We start from the raw sequence: 19,229 nt of genomic DNA on the forward strand, positions 1-19,229 counted from the left end.
GTGATGTGGCATCAACATGTTGTGGCTTCCCACCACAGTCCACATCAGGGTCAGCCAGTGACATGGAGTGTGAGAGAGGGACATTCACAAGAAGGCGATGTGGTGCGTTAGTACTACTAAATGTTACAGGGATGGGAAGAACTTGACACAGCGGAACCTGGGTATTATTGTTCCAGTGACATCTTTCACAAGGCCTTTGGAAAGATGAATAAGCACTTTGCTTTTGAGCAGCCACAGATGTCCTATTGATGTCAAAGAGAGTGCCTTCCAAGTGTCCTTGGGATCACTGCCTAAAGTGATATTTGTCATGAACCACCCAGGTTTGTTGTGAACCATCCACTGAATCTTTTAGCAAAAGGGCACCATATGCAGTGGGCTGGTTTGCACAATTGCTGTGAGGGAAATAAGCCATGGTGGCTTATTAACCTCACTGTGTGTGCTGCCGGATTTCCCCAATTACCAACGCTGGCGCAGTTTGCTGCATTGGGTGGGGAGGAGGCAGCAACCCTCAAAGAACCTGACAATAGCCAGCCTGCCTGCCTGCCTGCCTGCCTGCCTGCCTGCCTTCCATATACCGCCCCATAGCCGAAGCTCTTTGGGCAGTTTACAAAAGGTTTGCTGCCCCCTCAAAGCCAGGCCACCAGGATTTGGACAACACGGCAAGCCCCACCAGCAAAGGTAATTAGGGAAATCCAGCCATCACGTGATTAGTACACATGGCAGAGTTAACAAGCCAGCCTGTTAACTTTCCCACAATCATGCAAGCCAGCCGTATGTGAATGTGGCTGTTCTTGAACAAAGGAATTTCAAAGGCAGATAGCAACATGAAGTACAACCATCAAGAGATTTAACTCTATTTCCAGTGGTTTGAATAAGGACAAAGGGTTATTGTTGCCGTTGTTGTTGTCTTCATCTTCATACTACATATGTTAATCGGCTCACCATTCCAGTGCTGTCAGTTTTGTAGCCCAACAAGTCTTGTAAATGGCAACTTCTAAGGTAATCATCACTGTCTGTACTTTGTTGCATATCTATTCCCTCTGACAACTCAGTTTACATCTGCCCTCCCAACCCCAGCATGTGTATAAGGATCTGCCAATTTCAGATTAACACTTCGTACATTTAATGAAGAGGACAGTATCCACAAACGCTTATGCCAGAAGAAATGTGTTAGTCTTTAAGGCGCCACAAGTCGATTGTTCTTGTCTCAAAACCATTTACTGTACCTTTTCTTTTCTCTCTCTCTCACCTTATTATGCAAAGTATTGTGACGGTAAGGACTATAAGAATGGTCATGGATATCGCCCAAGATGGAACCCAAGTGGCTGAATGGTCCAGGAGTTAGCGAGACAGCATGAGAGATGGCCTGCTGTGGATGCAATGGGGACTTAGTAGGTGGGTTCGGTTTAGTATGGAAAAAAGAATGGGAAAAATATGGATCCTGGAAGAAAGAGAAGCAGACAAAGAGCTTGGTTAATGGATGACGAAAGGCTCCCTGAGCTCAAGTTTAGTTTTCTCGAATTCTGTTAGATTAATAATTAACTTATGTCAGAATGGTTTTTTCCGATGTTTTCGGAATGGTGTTAATATGGTTACGGTAGCAAATTATTATGATTATGATTTGAAAGGATTCCTTTAAAAAACATCTCAGTAAGGAATCTATTTTGCCTCAAGTGCAGATATATTTGAGCAGATATAATTGTTCATAAGGTATCTGGATAAGTAAGGAAATGGTTAATATTGTTGTACCAAGCATAGCTCATGAATGTCTCATTTCTTCCTTCCATCCATCCATCCAGTATGACACCATGATCTCCAGATCAAACCTGGCAACTCTCATTCATTCCTTGCATGTTTACATCTGGCAGCCTTTGATCTCTGCGGGAAAGCTGCAAATTATGATGGACTGGTGCTGATGGAAGCCAGCCCCCAGGAGCTCCTTACTGATTGTGGTCTATTTCCTTTCGTGCTATTTATTTAAAAGATTTATAACCAGCCTTTCAGATGAATGATCCTTAAGGCTGCTTACAACAGATTGCAATAATACAAATGCACACCCACACCAACACATACAGGTACAACCGAATAGTCCTCAGATTAGGGGTGGCGAACCTTATGCCCAGGGTCCAAATCAGGTCTTCCTCCTCCACACACACTCAGGCCACAGCTAGACCTAAGATTTATCCTGGGATCATCCAGGGTTCACCCCTGCCTGAGCACTGGATCCCCTGTGTGTCACCTAGATGAACAGGTTTGACCCCTGGATGATCCAGGGATAAACCTTAGGTCTAGCTATGGCCACTGACTTTCCAGAGGGTCAGGGGGTCCTATTGAACGTTTCTGGGTTGTGTTTTACAGGGCTACTGAATGTTTTGGGGTTGTGCTTTACAGGGCTGCATTGGAAGGGGGGAAATTGCCCCCGAAAACCAGGCGGAAGAATTCTGCACTCCTTGAACAAGCTTCCCAATTTTGGCAATCCCCTCCCCCCCCCCAACACACACACACTGCAAGATACAGCATACTATGTTTGGTAGGTCCCCCTGACCCTATGAAGAGGCTAATGTCAATGCAGCATTAGCCAGAATTTGCAGCACAGAACAACCCTCAAGGGTTTTGTGCTTGGATGGCAGCAAAAGTGTATTGATGATTTAATTTATTTGATAAAAGGGAACCTCTCTCCTTCACAGGTGTTCTGAAAAGAACTGAACCATGCTGTCCTTATCAGTATTTGCAACTGCATTGCTTTCTCAGCCTGACTCACAAGAAGGCAGCCAAGCGCCCATTTATTTCTTTTCAATCTTTTATAAAAGCTGCTGTTGCTGCAAATAAAGGTTATAAAATATGTATAAAAATGCCGTTATTGGATGACAAGACCCTCAGTGTCCAGGCATGGGAGACTGAGTTAGGTGAGCCTTTGGAAGAAGATTGGTATTTGGACTTCTTTTGCATCTTTATCAATCAACAGTAATATAAAGGAAGGACAATTCAAAGTCCTCAGTAGGTGGTACATTAGTCCTGCAAGTTATCCCTTAAAACATCCAAATTATAGTCAGTATTGTTGGAAGGGGCGTGGTTGGATTGGTTCATACTTTCGTCTTTCGTGGGAATGTTCTACAGTGCAGGAGTTTGATTGCTGATTACTCTCAGGTATTTCTTCATGTTAGTCTGCTGGTAACTCTTTTATCTTTTTGAAAGTAATGATCCTGGATTCCTGCCTAACGAAATTCTTGAGCAATTGCATTCCACTGCAAAGTTATGTATAGGGTGTAACTGGAAGCCTCCAAAGCAACCAACTAAAGAGCAGTGGGTTGAAAAATTTGGGTGACTATGGACTATGTATAAACTTACTCAGCATGTCCAGCAAGCAAGGAAACTTATCTTTCAGAAAGATATTACGGCACTATGGTTTCCATTCATTTGCTCTGTTGAAGCTCTTTAAACTTTTGATCAAATTCCAACCAAGTACAGTTGCCCACGTTTTTTCTGACTAATACTCACATGCACACAAAACAACACACACTCTCATGCACTCCTTTTATATGCTGTATAAATTGTATTTTAGTCTTTCGTCAGCTACTGAGCTCCCACTTAGCTACTGTAGATGTTCCATAAGCATATCAGTTATCAATGAGGAATTATAATTAATTCTTTGTCTATAATTTGTTTGGTTTTTTGTAAGTGATCTTAATTTATGAATAGGTATGTTGTTCTTTTTGTTGCCTTTATTTTGTTAACTTTTTCCAAAATAAAATAAAACTTCATGGGAGAAAAATAAAGAGGCTTTCTGGGAGACTGTGATGGAGAGAAGGGGAAATTCCTGTGGTGTCAGCTATGTTGCGTTGACATGTTTGATTTCGCCTTAGGCCTCACCATATGATATGGAGTAGGAGACAGGCAAACACATCAAAATGGGAAGAGTGGGGGGGGGGGGTTGATCCAGGGTTGCTATTTTCAAAATTGTTCAAAATCATTTTTGTTTGCTATTTATGCCATTATAAAATGTCCACCTGCATATTTCTCACTGCCTATTGAGACTTATTCATCTACAGTGGGTTTTTTCTACACAAGGCATTTATCATGTGCTTGTTATTTCCTATTCGTGTTTGTTTTATGGGTTCTTTAGACAATGGTTTAATTCTCCAATTTCATTTCTATGTCTAACAAGCACTTTTGATGAGTGTTTCTTGTTTTTGTTTTTTTAGAGCAGGGGAAATGTGGCATTTACTTGTGAAAAGCACAATTTTCTTTTGTGTACTATTCCAGTATACCACAGTGCCCACTAGAGGTTATGTACCAGAAAAGCAGGAAGAAAACCAAAAGGAGATACAGCAGATTAACAGCCTCATGTAGAAAAGTCCAGTGTTCCAAACAAACAAAAGAAATCCTGAGAATGGGTGCTGAATTAGGAAGAGGGGGGAAAGAAACCTTACCTCTTCAGTTTCGGGATTGGTAGTTTCTTCTAAGTACTTTTTGAATGGGTTTGGTTGGATGGGCTCCTCTTCTTGTACTATTATTTTTGCTTTTACCATTGTTGGGCGGATGACACCAGGCTTTGTCTTATTTTCAGAAAAGAGCAAGATAGGGATTTACTTGTTCATATATAATCAAAACATGAAAAAATGAATTTATTGTTAGATATTAATTTTCCAGTCTTAAATGTACAATACAGATACATTGGTGGCTTTCACTGCACATCGCTCCTTGTCCAGTCCAAGGATTGTTAAGTGTGACAAGGAACTCCTACACTCTTCCATTCTGCTGCATGTCTGTCTTACCACATTTCCAGCCTTACTCTAGCTGGCACAGAAAATCTACTTTCCTTCAAAGCAAGTATGTCTGTAAACTGACAAGTCCCCAACCCCTGTGTTCTGCTGGAATGATGACAACACTCCAAAGCACCGTACAGGGGTTTGAGAGGTGGCCCAGAGGCTCTGTCCCTTTTGTGACCCCCAAACCAAAATCAGGAACACATGAATTTCCTAGATCCTTGAATAATTTAATGCCTAGGTGGTACGTGGGCTTAATCCAGTGCACTTTATTTCATATGTTAATGTCCTGTCTTTCTTTCATCATGGAACTCAAAAGTGGCATGTATGTATGTTTACAGAGATAGATGAAATACAGTGCTGTGTTTGTGTGTGGGAGAGAGAGACTGGATTGTGGAGTGGAGGATTAATGGAACCATGGATGGTGCTAACATTAGATATGTGGAGCCTGTGCTCCAAATCTCTTTCTGGGTGCTCTGAATCTCAGCCATCCTGTTGGAAGATGAATGTTCTTTATTCCATTTTTTGGTGGAAGCACAGGGGTTTGGGAAATGAGCAGAGTGCCTGGACACCAGTCAAGCTGTTCAGCCAGCATCAGGCAACTGGATGGAGGGCCAGAGGAAGAGGAGAAGACCAGGAATAGAAGTCCTGAGGGAAAGACTTCTCCTCTTCCTTCCTAGTGCTCCTCACTTCCCATTGTGAAAAGTTAATCTCTCTTACTTGCATCTCTGTAACCAATTTCTCAGCCCTGGTCCACCATAGTCCCCTACCCTATTCCCGTTTCTGTGCCCCAACATACAATTGATCTATGAGATTTGTTGCCACAAGATGGTCTGAGGCCTCTGACCTTGGTAGGTTTAATTCTTTTTTAAAAAAAGGATGAGAAAAATTCATGGAGAAGGGATCATAATTAACAAGTCTCATTAATTTCAATGGGACCACTCTTAAGTATGACTAAATCCAGATCCAAACCGTAGAGTGTTTTTGTCAATCCGGTGTCACGGTGTCTGGTTTTGTGAATAGGTTCCTCATTTGCCTAGATTGCCAGAAGCCTAATTTGAGTGCTGCCGGGCTTGCTGGCACAGATTTACATTAAACCTTTTCCAAATGACGAATCACTTCACACTAATTCAGTCCAAACTAAAAGTAGCCATCAATAGTGGCCTGACAGGTACTTGATGAGAGGACTGATCTACATATTGTAGTCCCAGGCAGACAGCAAAAAACAGGCCCATTGGGAGCTACCTTATACTGAGTCAGACCATTGGTCCATCTAGCCCGTTATTGTCATCACTGACTGGCAGCAACGGCGCGCCAGGATTTCAAGCAAGATTCTCTCCTGGCCCTATCTGGAGAAGCCAGGGATCGAACCTAGGACCTTCTGCATGCCAAGCAGATGCTTGATCGCACACAGTTATGGCCTGCTGCTACTACAACAGTGGTGGTGGCCCATCTGTGGAATACCAGTTGAGTCTCTCTCCAGAGAGACTCACCTGGCACCAGGTGAAGAGCTTTTTATTTTCCCAGGCATCTTGGGAACTCCTTTCAGTGCATGCAGAACTTTGCACTGTTTCATCCCTGTTGCTGATTTTATTTCTGGTTTTATTATGTGCAGCTGGTGATTTTATTTTGCTTTTATCTGATTTGTTTTATTGTCTTATTGCTATTTTTTATTTTTTCTGTTTTTAATCTGCACACTGCCCAGGGAACGAAGGCTATGGAGAAATGTAATAAATCTTTGTACCATTTTATCCCTGTTGCTGATTTTATTTCTGGTTTTATTATGTGCTATGATGGTTTTATCTTGATTTTTATTGGACTCATTTTATCTTGCTTTTATCTGATTTGTTTTATTGTCTTATTGTTCTTTTGTATTCTTATGCTTTTAATTTGTATGCCATCCAGAGAACATAGCTTATTGGGAGCTTTAAAAATATAATAAGCAAACAAACCCTACTACAATAACATTATTTTCATATGGTAATGCTTTGTGAGACGGAGGTCAGTAAATAGACGACACACAGAACATTGGGTTTAAACAGGGCCACATTTTATTAAAGATCTGCAAAGGGGGAACCTAAAGGGCATCCAGTCTGGCCTGATTTTCAGACCTTTCTAAGTAGGGCAAGCTATTCATGTCCCATGGCTTGGCGCTGTACAATTCTCCCTCCCACAGGCCACCCTTTTTGGGATAGGGAGACCTTCTGGCGTCATCCCCAACCCAGGCCACAAGGCTCAAGGTGGGCGAGAAAGGTTGGCCTCAGAGGTAACCCTTATCTCTCAGCCCGGCCATGAGGCTCAATGCTGGAAGCCCTCAGGAATTACCAGTCACCGCATCAGTGCCTGTGAACGCTCACCATTACAAAATCCCTCTGGATGCCCGTTCCTTCCTGCCTATCATCAAATGTGACCAAATTAATAAGCAACGCCAAATTAACCTGTTTATACTCCCAGACTGTCTTACAGTGTGGAGTAGGTGAAAAACTCATGAACAATTTAGAACATGAACAAAAAAATCCTACTCGGACCCGAATGGCAACCAGAGAACTCACACTGCATAAAGGGAGGGAGGGAGGGAGCTGTGCAAACAAGAAGGAAAGTGGGAGAGGTAAGTGCCTCTTTATAGGCCAGCATTATACCCCTCCCTGCTTGGTGGCACCACTTGCTCAGAGCCAATAGCAGAAGGGCTTGTCTCTATTCTTCCCTAGCTCACAAATGCTTCTCCATGCCCAGGCTGTGCTGGGCGTGGCAGAATGGCCCTTCTACTAAATACATCTTTAAAAGGTGAGCTCCCAGAATAGATGTAGCATATATCTGTCTCACTGGTTGGGAATGAAGTCAGAAAGTAGTTTAACTACATTAACAATGGTGTGGAAAAGTCTTCCCACACACAGTGGCTGTTCTAGAACTTTCCACCCAAAAGATGAATGCGCATAAGAGAGAAGAAGCAGAAGAGTGCCTGATCTCTACTTCTAAGGAGCTGTCAAAGGGGCACTGTAGTTTTATAGAGCAATGTTTCAATTATTCCAATGCAAAGAGTTCAACTGAAATGAGTAATAAATAACTTGAAATGTTTTTTTCTGTCACTGTTCTACCAGGGCTATATTTCAATGGGAAAATAGTCACAGAACATTTTATATTATCAAAAAAAATATATATCTTAAATTCTAAAAGCAATAAAAGTTGCTGAGTGGTTGTGTGTCACACAACCACTCAGAGAGCAATAAAACCTCTTTTCATGCATCAGAAAATCTTTGAAGGAAAAAAGACTAATTTGCTGGTCCCCCCTACCAAATAAATCATTTCCCTCTATAAATGCATTGCCCAAGTGGGGAAAGGCAATTCTTTTATTTGCTTCTGCATATATGGAGGAACAAATTTCATGGTCATTCACCCTTTTGAGATAAAAGCTACTTTATTTCTATGTGTAAAAAATACACAATCTTTTGCGCTATCTTTTGGCATTCCACAGAGATTCAAGTATTCTTCTTGTACTGCATCCTTCAGCTATTGCCTTGCAGCAAAGGAATATATGATGTTTAGCCCTAATATATGATGATGATGATGATGATGATGATGATGATGATGATGATTTATATAGCACCATCAATGTACATGGTGCTGTACAGAGTAAAACAGTAAATAGCAAGACCCTGCCGCATAGGCTTACATTCTAATAAAATCATAATAAAACAATAAGGAGGGGAAGAGAATGCAAACAGGCACAGGGTAGGGTAAACAGGCACTGGGTAGGGTAAAACTAACAGTATGAAGTCAGAACAAAATCAAGTTTTAAAAGCTTTAGGAAAAAGAAAAGTTTTTAGCTGAGCTTTAAAAGCTGCAGTTGAACTTGTAGTTCTCAAATGTTCTGGAAGAGTGTTCCAGGCATAAGGGGCAGCAGAAGAAAATGGACGAAGCCGAGCAAGGAAAGTAGAGACCCTTGGGCAGGCGAGAAACATGGCATCAGAGGAGCGAAGAGCACGAGCGGGGCAATAGTGTGAGATGAGAGAGGAGAGATAGGAAGGAGCTAGACAGTGAAAAGCTTTGTAGGTCAACAGGAGAAGTTTATATTGGATTCTGAAGTGAATTGGAAGCCAATGAAGAGATTTCAGAAGTGGAGTTACATGGTCAGAGCGGCGAGACAAGAAGATGATCTTAGCAGCAGAGTGGTGAACAGAAACCAAGGGACTGATGTGAGAAAAAGGCAATGCTTGAGATAAATAATATATCACCTAGATTTGCTTCTGGCCGATTACTGCCCTCCAGGGGAGGCTGATGCTCCGACTTCAGTGAGGCTATGAATCCATTCCAAGTTTAAGTTAGAACCAGCCAGAACTCTAAAGGAAGAATCCAAGCTGCTGAACCTAGTCTGGGGATGGGGTTCAGCACCTTGGATAGTGGCTTTAGAATGCTGAGTGGTTTTGACTGAAAACCGGCATGGGTTCACAGCCACACCGAAATCGGAGCCATCAGCCTCCACTGCTGCCCTCCCACTTCCCCGTTTTCCCCGTCACTGGAAACTTTGTGATTAGGGATGAATACTTAACTTAGGCAGGGTCTTGCTATTTACTGTGTTATCTGTACAGCACCATGTACATTGATGGTGCTATATAAATAAATAATAATAATAATAATAATAATAATAATAATAATAATAATAATAATAAAAATCCAATGTATTTTTAGTTCAGCTATTTATCATCTATGGTGAAAGACAAAAAACTTTCCTGGGGGAATTTTGTCAGACATTGTCCTCATATTTTCAAAGCCCATTTTCAACATGATAAGGAATAGAAACTTGATTTTAAATGAAAAGGAAGATGAGATTTTCAGAAAGTTGGAATAAGGCTATGCTTGCTCACAGCCCTGTCCATAATGCCCGGACTGGGCCTTCCAATATTGCTTTTAACTACAGATTCATGCAGTTGCTGCTCACAGAGCCCCAGAAGTGGTGGCGCTCCGCTTCATATTATTTATTGCCAGTTTAATCAAATGCTATAACCCTAAAGCTCAGCTGCCTGCCTAAAAACATCATATTTCAAAGTACTTTTAAACATCAGGACTTTAAAATCTGCTACATTTCTTGTATTCCTAAGGATGTCTTTGACGTTTTTGTTTTCACTCTATTTTATTTTAATAAAAAAGGACACTTTTGAGAAAACCTCTTTTTCAGTCATTATCCTGCTAGCCAAGGGTAGTCAACTTGTGTCCCTCCAGATTTTTTGGGACTTCCCTTCCCATCAGCTCCAGCCAGCATAGCCAATGGTGGTGCACGATGGGCCAAACCATCTGAGCCATCTTGCCTCCCCATGTCCTGCTTCCACAGGAGCCAGATATTTTGCCTACTGGACCCTGTTCCCCTCCATCCCGTGCATGGCTCTCCTTCTTAGGAGCACTGCTGATGCAATCCCCACTTCCTTGCATTAGGACTGGCCCAAGCCAGTTTGTGGCCTGAGGCAAAGGACAAGATGGTGTCCCCTCCCATTCCGTGTACAAAAGCTGACTGGACTGGCAGATGAATTGGACTTCAACAATAAACATGGGGCACTTTCTCCACTAGAAGGCAGCAGGGTAACTTAGGGGGTGCAAAGTAGGCTGCAAGGCACCTCTCTCTCTCTCTCTCTCTCTCTCTTGCTGCTTCCCAGCATCTGCCGCCTGAGGTGAATGCCTTGCCCTGCCTAATGGTAGGGCTGGCCCTGCCCTGCATGGAATACTTTTAAGCAAGGGCAGTCTAAGGAAGGGGTGCCCATAACCTTCTCAGTTCCAGTCTGATGTCATCTGGGGAGCAATGGGCTGCACGTGCACTTGCACACACTCCCCCTGCCCCATGACACACATATCTCCCCTCTCTGCCTGCTGAGATCTCGGGATCCCTGGGGCTTGGGATGGAGGTAAAAGCCTCTCTCATCCCTCGACAATTGCCACCATGGTTGCTGTTCCTCCGCTGATTCTAGTAATAGGAAAACAGTTATCTCGGAAGCCAGGGAACAGCGTCCCCACTCCAACAGTGGGGTGGGGGATCAGCTGTGTGGGGGATGAGTGGGATCCTGTTGGCTGAACAGGAAGTGGCTAAGGGTGGCATTAGGTCCCAAGACACCCTGGTCTAAGGCTTTATAAAACTAGAACCAAATACTGAAATGTTGCCCTGACCATATTGCTCTCCATCAAGCCCAATTGGCTACAAATCCTCAATTATTATAGCTGGCCCAGATTCCAATTCTAAGCTTGGTTACTCTGAAATATAGTCAATGAGGCCGACAATGCAGTAATACGCTAGGACTGCAGGTAGGTTCATACCCTCCTTAAGATGCTGCCCTTTATCTACCCAACATGGCGGGCACAGTACATCCCACCCCCTAGCATTCTATCATGTTTTTTGTTCATTTGTAATGAAACTCACACACCGACACCCTGACATAACTAGGAGCCCTATTTGGATGGGGAATCTATGGTCAAAATGGCCGCTGCAAGCGTCATTCCCTTGCCTGATGCACTAACCCAGATTAGTAGCATCCTATCAGCTTTTGGGGAGGGGAGTAAAGGGGCTGGATCAATCTCCATCCCCACCCCCTTTCCATTAAATAGCCGATCACTATATTCAGTAAATAGCAACTTTTGGGGGAAATACCAGTTTCTGTATAAGGGGTGGGTATTCAGTTGGAAAACAGTATGTGCATGAGAATAAATTATTAACCCTCCCTGTGTTCCTGATCTGGATTGGGGCACAATGCAGCACAGCTGCTTTTCCTGAACAAAAGAAAGTCGCCAGTTCTCAGCTCCCTTTTAAAAATGTGTGCTTGATGTTATGTGTAGTTTGGCCCCTTATCAGGGCTATTGTGTGCATGGAAGTTTGGACCCAAGCCCATTTTGTTGGGAAAATGGTAGACACAAAACCTACCTTTGGACTCTCAGGCACTGCAGGCCCAGATAAGTAGAAGTTAGCCTGAAACAAAATACACTCAATATTAGTGAAATAAAAAGAATGGAGGTGAAAAAGAGGATGCATACTTCTTCCGTATCCCTCCCTCCCAGCATTTCTATGGGTTTTTAAGGTCTTTGGGGGGAAATTGCAGATGGTGGGTTAAAAAAAAAACCCAAAGAAATGATAGCTTCACAGCAATGTTATAGAACTACTGGAAAAAATAAACAAAGAGGATAGGAAGCCCAGATAAAAAACTATTTCCACCAGCAATGTGCTAAATTGCACAAAGAGTAAAATACTGAAATCACTGACTTTTTAATTGGACGTATATTATATTTTAGTCTCAGTTTGATATAACCTTAGTATTTATGACAAATATGTAACAGCGGCATAGTTGTTGTACTCTATAAACTGGCCGTTTGTAAAGCCGTAGACAGTTACAATTGGAACCATGTTGAAAGCATTGTTTTATGCGTTTGACTATTTCAGCAGAGTGAGAATGAGCCCTTTCATTCCTTTTTCTAATCATTGCAGGCAAGCATAGGCAAAGCACACCATAAAAGCCTAAATCACCTCTCTGGCTACATATGGCATTGACTAAGCAATATAGAAAACTAAATAAACTGGAGATATTTTTATTGCTTCTCCTTGAAATAGGAACTCTGGAATGAGCCATCAGAAAGGCCCAGAAGCCACATCATAACTAAGGCGGTCAGATGTCTTAATTTGCAGAGGACAGTCCTCTATGTGAAGTTGTCCTCTAATTGAAGAACTGTCCAGTTCAAAGCTAGTTTAAAGATCATGAACCCTAAAAAGGGGGAGCCCTTGAATTTGCTCAACAGTTAGCACCTGGACAATAGTCTTCTTAACTAAAACTGCAGCAGGAACCTATCTTTAAATTTTAAAAATTACCTTGAGAATTAATGTTTATTTTCTCTTTTTCTCCTCAGCAAGACCATAGAGAAGGAAAATGCATGTATGATTACATCAATTTTAATACCTCTGCACTGCACCACTATGTTATAAACAAAATATTTGTGGTATCATAGGAGAACTGCATAAATTTACAGTGAGAGAGTATCATTTTTGGTGGAATGTTTTAATTGATAATTTTTACACCATCTTCACCGAATGAATTATATTTTTTAAATGTAAACTGATACCCAGTAACCCAAGGAAAAACATTGTATTAATTAGTACAATAGGTTTTCCCCAGTAGCTAAAAGATAGATAAGATTCATTCACTACCCACAAGAAGGTTCGTTTTCATCTAACCATCCTAGGGAGGTTATGAAACTCTTGAACTGGTGTCTGGAGGACATTTTTGGATGGATGATGACAAAAATACCTGAAACTTAATCCAGACAAGATAGATGTATTTTGGATAGTGAAACTGAGCAGTGGAAGTTGGTGGCTCCAATATCAGTAGGGCTGTGAATCTGCTCTGGGTTTCAATCAGAACCAGTCAGTTGTGTATAGGATCTATCAGGGGTAATGAACCCTATCTCCAAAATGGGTTCAGCACCTTCTTTTATTTATTTATTTATTACGTTTATATATTGCCCCACAGCCGAAGCTCTCTAGGCGGTTTACAACAGTTAAAAACAGTGAACATTAAAAACAAATATAAAATTTTTAAACCATCAAAAGCATAAAAACAACAATATCCATTTAAAACCAACTATTCTGTGGTCAGTTAAAAACTCAGCATATGTTGTTAACTGCCTGGGAGAAAAGTCTTGACCTGGCGCCCTGTTGGCTCCAGGCAAGCCTCGTCGGTGAGATCATTCCATAATTGGGGGTGGGGGGAGGCACCACTGAAAAGGCCCTCTCCCTTGTTGCCACCCTCCAAGTTTCCCTCGTAGTAGGCACTCAGAGGAGGACCTTAGATGTTGAGCGCAGTGTACGGGTAGGTTCATGTCAGGAGAGGCGTTCCGTCAGGTATTGTGGTCCCAAGCCGTGTAAGGCTTTATAGATTAAAACCAACACCTTGAATTGGGCTCGGGAACGTATAGGCAGCCAATGCAAGCGGGCCAGAATCAGTGTTATATGCTCAAACCTCCCTGTTCCAACTATCAATCTGGCCGCTGCATTTTGCACAAGCTGCAGCTTCCGAACCATCTTCCTTGGATAGCTCCTTTAGAGTTCTGTGTGATTGTCACTGAAACCCTGAGTGGATGCACAGCTCCACTGACATCAGAGCCACCGACCTCCACTGAAACCAAGTACTCCGGATGGAGGCTTGCAACCTGTCCTAGACATGGTTGCATACCACCTAAAGGACCAAGTACACAGTTTGAAAGTTCTCCTGGACTCAGCACTAACTGGGGAAATCAGGTGACTGCAAGGACCAGGAATGCTATTTATTTAGCCCAATGCACCAACTGCTGGTGAGGGGGAAAATCCAACAAGGCTTGAAGTTGTCTATTCCAAGTGTCTGTTCTATGGGGAGTTATTATGACAGAACCGCTGCAGGGAGAACAGATGGATACACTATAATGCTTCATTTAATGCTAATGCCTTGAAGCCTTCACTCCCCGGAGATGGGTTTCTGTCATTCGGTTTGGTAGAAGTAATATTACTGCAATGGCGAAGTGTAATGTGAACTTGAATATGGAATTCTTGTTGCTAAAAAAAAATAATGCTACAGATATTATGATCACTGCTGAATTCCTAGCAAGTGAGAGAAAGGGAAACGTCGGAGCTCAAAACTGTCTGGAAATGCCTCTCTCAGATCTGAATGTTCTTCTTCTAATCCCTAGTATGTGGTGTCTTACTCTAGTTACTCAGTGATGAGAGGGAATGTATTCTGCACATGCTCAGAGGCTCCTTCCTTCATGCTATTGAAAACAGATGTCAATGCTGAGCCCAGGCACAAATTAAGGCCTAGGTATGATGATACTTACAAATCTTGTTTCCCATCCAGCTGGTCTCTGTGAAGCTGAATATGTCTGTAAGTTAAGATTTGATAATATAATAGCAACATAGGTCAGAGAGTTCTTTGTACATCAAGCAGAGAATTTTTGCCAAATCGTTGCATTCAGGCACTCCTGTCCCCCACCCCTATTACTACCAAACAGCAATAAAGGTTAGTAAGATACACATTTAATGAACAGGTTCTATACATGGAAGAAGAATAAAGTCACATTAAGACAATTTAAACATGTTAATAAATGATTGTGGTCTATCATTATAACAACTAATTAATACCAACAGCCATGAGAATTCTTTAGCCCTACTGTATGTGTTTGTGTGCCTAGGTAGGTATTTTAAAGTGTGGAGGTGCTAAAGTAAACATATATGTATAGAAGATGCATAACCTCCCTTACTACTGAGCATGTTTAAAATGGAAAAGAAGGGATACCGTTCATATTAACTGAAATTGAACCTTCTTCTTAAAGTCGTTCTTCTTTTAAGCAAATAAAATTATTGATCTGTATGTCTGAATTAGATAACATGTAACCCAAGTTGAAAGGGAATAATATTCACTTACTTTGTCTATATCTGAATCTGATATGTTCTGCAGGGAGCTTGGAGAACAATCACATCGGTGCTAAAATGAAGAGGCGGAAAATTACAGTCACTGAGTTATAGAAACTGAAGGAGGAGGAGGAAAAAAGCATAGAAATAAGCTGCTTTGGACATCTGCATACCATAGATAGAGGGTCCTGTAAGACTTGATCAATAGCAGCACACAGCTCTTCTGTTTGTTGCCTGAGCTGGGCAGGGGAACAGATCTACAAGATTTATAGAGAGAGATTGTTACCTCCATGTTTCTCAGTTCCAGACTTAAGGGTACGTTTGCACCATCCCTCTTCGACATGGTCTGCTGCTTTTACTACTGGGATCAGCTTGTACCATGAACATGGCCTTGTGTGTCCTTGTTTTACTAATCCCCTCTCTCATAATCTGTAGCTCTTCTATAAACAAGTACAAATGGCAGCTTTGTGGGGATCTGCTGAGTGCAAAGCCCGTGCTCTTATCCATTGCAGTGTCCTTCAGAAGCCCAAGGAATGGTTGTTATTCTTCATCCATTTGTTCTTAGTTCCTTCATCTTATTTGCTCTGGCAACATGCTTTTTATCATCTCCATTGAATTGTTCTCCAAGCAAGGATGCCCAGTGCCCATCTGGTTCCAAACATCCAGTGCTGCTAAGCATTTGGTGTTTTTTGTTTTGCATAAGAACAGAACAGCAGAACTCCCCAATGGGCTTGTCGATACAATGCCACCCAGACTATTCATGTTTCACCCTGCTGCTTTGTCTTTGCACCAAAACATAGTACTTTCTAAAAAGGCCCATTGAGAAGGACAAGATACAACCACCAACATCTGGATCAGGAATAGTCGACTTGTGGCCTTCCAGATCCTTTGGACTACAACTCCCATAATCCCTCACCATTGACTATATTGGTTAAGGCTGATGGGAGTTGTAGGTCAAAACATCTGGAGGTCCACAAGTTGCACACCTCGGCCTACATCTTATGCGATCCATGGTGATCAGAAAACAGAAATATTTATTCATGGTGGACAATTCTGAGTTAGGAAAGACTAGTGCAAATGAAGTTGTGCCCAGAAATGAAGTGAATTTAATTGGGATGAATTAAATACAGAGGGATGAATAAAGTCACCTCCGAATGTGTATCTCCATCTTCAACCACTCCTTCTGCTTTGGTTGGTTCATCAAGTGCCTACAGATGAATTCAAATTATGTTGAGATCAAGGTGAGAAATAAAAGAATGATAATAAAATCATAACAAGAATAGAAATCCAATTGGAATTTCATTATTTCTCCCCCATCAATTTATTTCCATCATTTGTATCCTATCCATTTGCAAAACACTTTAAGGGCCAAACCAAACATTCCTTTAATCATGCATAGCTCCTCCTGCAAGTACACATGGCCCATGCAAATCAGCACCATGGTGGTTCAATAGACGAGGAGTTAAGCTTCCTCCCAACTTATTTTCATCTTCAAATTCCACTCCCCTGCCCTGTGGAATCCTGTAAGTGCAGTCAAGGGCTTGAGCACATCTGAAGCAGTGTGCCCTCCTGTCCTCTAGAGGGAGCAAACACACTGCTGCTTTACTGGCATGTAAACAAGACATACTGGTGTGTCATCCAGGAACCCAAACCCAGAGTAATTTCCAAGGATCTGCAGACCACTCTCACTTTGTCACAGCTAATGTCAGTGTTCATGACTCAACGATCAGAACAGGACAACTCTTAATTAAGCAAACCACTCACCTTCTGCTCCAGAAGCAGTGTGTTTGTAGGGATTGCTGCAAATGCCTTGTAGCTTGTCTTGATCTTGTATAATCAAAGGGCAGGGGATTGAGAAGGGCAAGAGGAAACAGTTGATACTATTAAAAGTAATTCTCTGATGTATTAACTGTAAATGTTATATTAGTGTTAGAGGGAATTACATAGCACATGAATACAGTGTTCTGACATTTAGAACACAGTAACTCCATACACTTCATACCATATTATTCATTTAAATGTAATAATGTATATACTAGGTTCCCTTCTCTAGTATCCTGGGATGCGTAGTTATCATGGTCAGATTACAGAAACTCTTAAGGGACAAACTGGATTTGGCAACTCACTAATTTGCACCATACAGTGTCCTCAGTCAAGTCACAACAATAAAGCCGGCATCATATTGTGCTCGTGTTGTCTGTTCCTTCCTTATTATTTTGCTTTCTACAGTCTGAATAAATGCTTTTTATTGATTTCCCCAAATGCTCCTTTCAATAAGCGGAGCCCTTGAAAAGCTGAGCTTTAATTACAAGTTCTGCATTCACAATTGCAGGTTCATCCAATCAGAATGACAATCCTATGACAGATGCTGTTGCTCCAGAAACCTAAGCCCCCCTTCTCACACAACTCATGTAAAGGGGAGTCTGCAATTATATATAGGCTATTTTTCTCAAGGACATATGAGTTTCCAACTGTATAAAACCATTTTGAGGAGTGGAGAGTATTTGCGCCATTATATTGATATTGACAAATCCCGGTTCTCAGGCTATCTCTCATCCAGGCACAGATCAGACCCAGGCCTTTGCTAGACCTAACTTAAAATCCATGCCGGACAAGGGGAAAGCCCGCGATGCAACTATCGCGGGATCTCGCCTTCGTTTACACGCGAGGTGCGAGGAGCTCACAAAGAGAGCCGTCGCGCCCGCCATTTTTTTCTTAACGCTTTTTTCTTAACGCTCGTGCGCTTAGGTAAATTGGGTTTTTTTTTGTTTTGTTTTTTTGTTTTTTGTTTTTGTTTTTAAAAATTCTCCCTGCTCCCCCCACCCTGCGCCCCATGCATGGCTTCTTCTGGCTACACGCGAGTAATTGCGCGGAGCCTGGAAAAGCAGCGGAACGGGCTACAGCGGAACCGGGCTAGAAGAGGTAGTCTATATCCCAGAGCCAAAGAGGGTTGATCCCTCCCTGAGCCCGGGATCCCCTGTGCATCATTTGGATGCAAAGGGGCGATCCCGAGTATCAGCCCAGGATATAGCCTGGTCTAGCAATGGCCCCAGACTTGCTCAGCTTCAGTACAATTTCTTTGTCATCATATGCCTTCAGAGCATGTGCTCAGACCATAGAGGAAGCTGCTATCTGGCCTGAAGTAATCTCATTTAAGTCAAAACCTCAATACCCCCCATTTACCTGTTATATGAAGAAAAGGCCTTTTTTGGACAATACAGATACCTACATGCTACCCACTACTACACGGATCTAAATAGATTACCTGTAGTTTAAGGGCTGAATGCAATGTTAGCCTAACTTAATTCCAATGGGTCTACTCTAAGTAGGGTTAACATTGGTTACAAACCACAGGTTCAGGCACAATGAAATTTTTACCAATAGAAATATCTGGCCCATTAGGGAGGAGTAATGCATGCCATTACACTCCACTAAAGTGATTTCTGGAGTATACAGATCTGACATGTGAGAGCTGCATGCTTTTTACATATTCTTAGCTGTGTGTGTGTGTGTGTGTGTTGAAAGAGGTGCCTAGAGAAAGAAAGACTTCTGTCCTGGGTCTGCAAAATATAGTTAAATGTAATTGAAGAATCAGAGAGTTGGAAGTGACTATAGAGGTCATCTAGTCCACTTTCTGCTCAATACAGGCTCTGCACTACAGGTTGTAGCAATCTGCATGCCATGGGATTGTATTAAACTGTGGCATTCTGCTCGCACTAATGATCTTGCACTAGGGGACACCAATGCTTGCACTAGGGGAAACTAGTGTTTGCTAGTGCATCAGAAACTAGCTTGCACAATAGGACTTCTCCTTCCTCTCTTTTCCCCTGCACACTTCGCACAACTGTGGCAGGGGGGGGAAGTCCCATTGCACAAACTAATCCCCCCTTGCACAAGCACTGGTTTCCACTAGAGAAATGACGTTAACGCTATTGGAGGGTAAGATGGGTATTACCCCATCTGGCTCCCTTCCTCATCCTTGATACAGAAGGATAATGCAAGAGCAGGATGCAATTATTAGCAGTCATTGACCCTGTTCAGACAACACGTTAAGCCACGGT

General features: G+C 42.2%; 1 protein-coding gene across 2 annotated transcripts in view; it reads right to left on the reverse strand.

Annotated features, from left to right (window-relative positions):
* Positions 1-19,229, reverse strand: part of MLIP (muscular LMNA interacting protein) — a 74,804-nt gene that overhangs the window by 21,485 nt on the left and 34,090 nt on the right. For both annotated transcript variants that reach the window (XM_063125052.1, XM_063125051.1), the window contains 8 exons: positions 16,933-16,995; positions 16,317-16,376; positions 15,342-15,425; positions 15,182-15,241; positions 14,595-14,639; positions 11,665-11,709; positions 4,431-4,556; positions 1,250-1,441 (listed from right to left, as the gene is read on the reverse strand). In XM_063125052.1, the coding sequence (XP_062981122.1) occupies positions 1,250-1,441; positions 4,431-4,556; positions 11,665-11,709; positions 14,595-14,639; positions 15,182-15,241; positions 15,342-15,425; positions 16,317-16,376; positions 16,933-16,995 (675 nt within the window). The remainder of the gene's footprint in view (positions 1-1,249; positions 1,442-4,430; positions 4,557-11,664; positions 11,710-14,594; positions 14,640-15,181; positions 15,242-15,341; positions 15,426-16,316; positions 16,377-16,932; positions 16,996-19,229) is intronic.

This window comes from Elgaria multicarinata, chromosome 4, assembly GCF_023053635.1.
Source record: "Elgaria multicarinata webbii isolate HBS135686 ecotype San Diego chromosome 4, rElgMul1.1.pri, whole genome shotgun sequence".
NCBI lineage: Eukaryota > Metazoa > Chordata > Lepidosauria > Squamata > Anguidae > Elgaria > Elgaria multicarinata.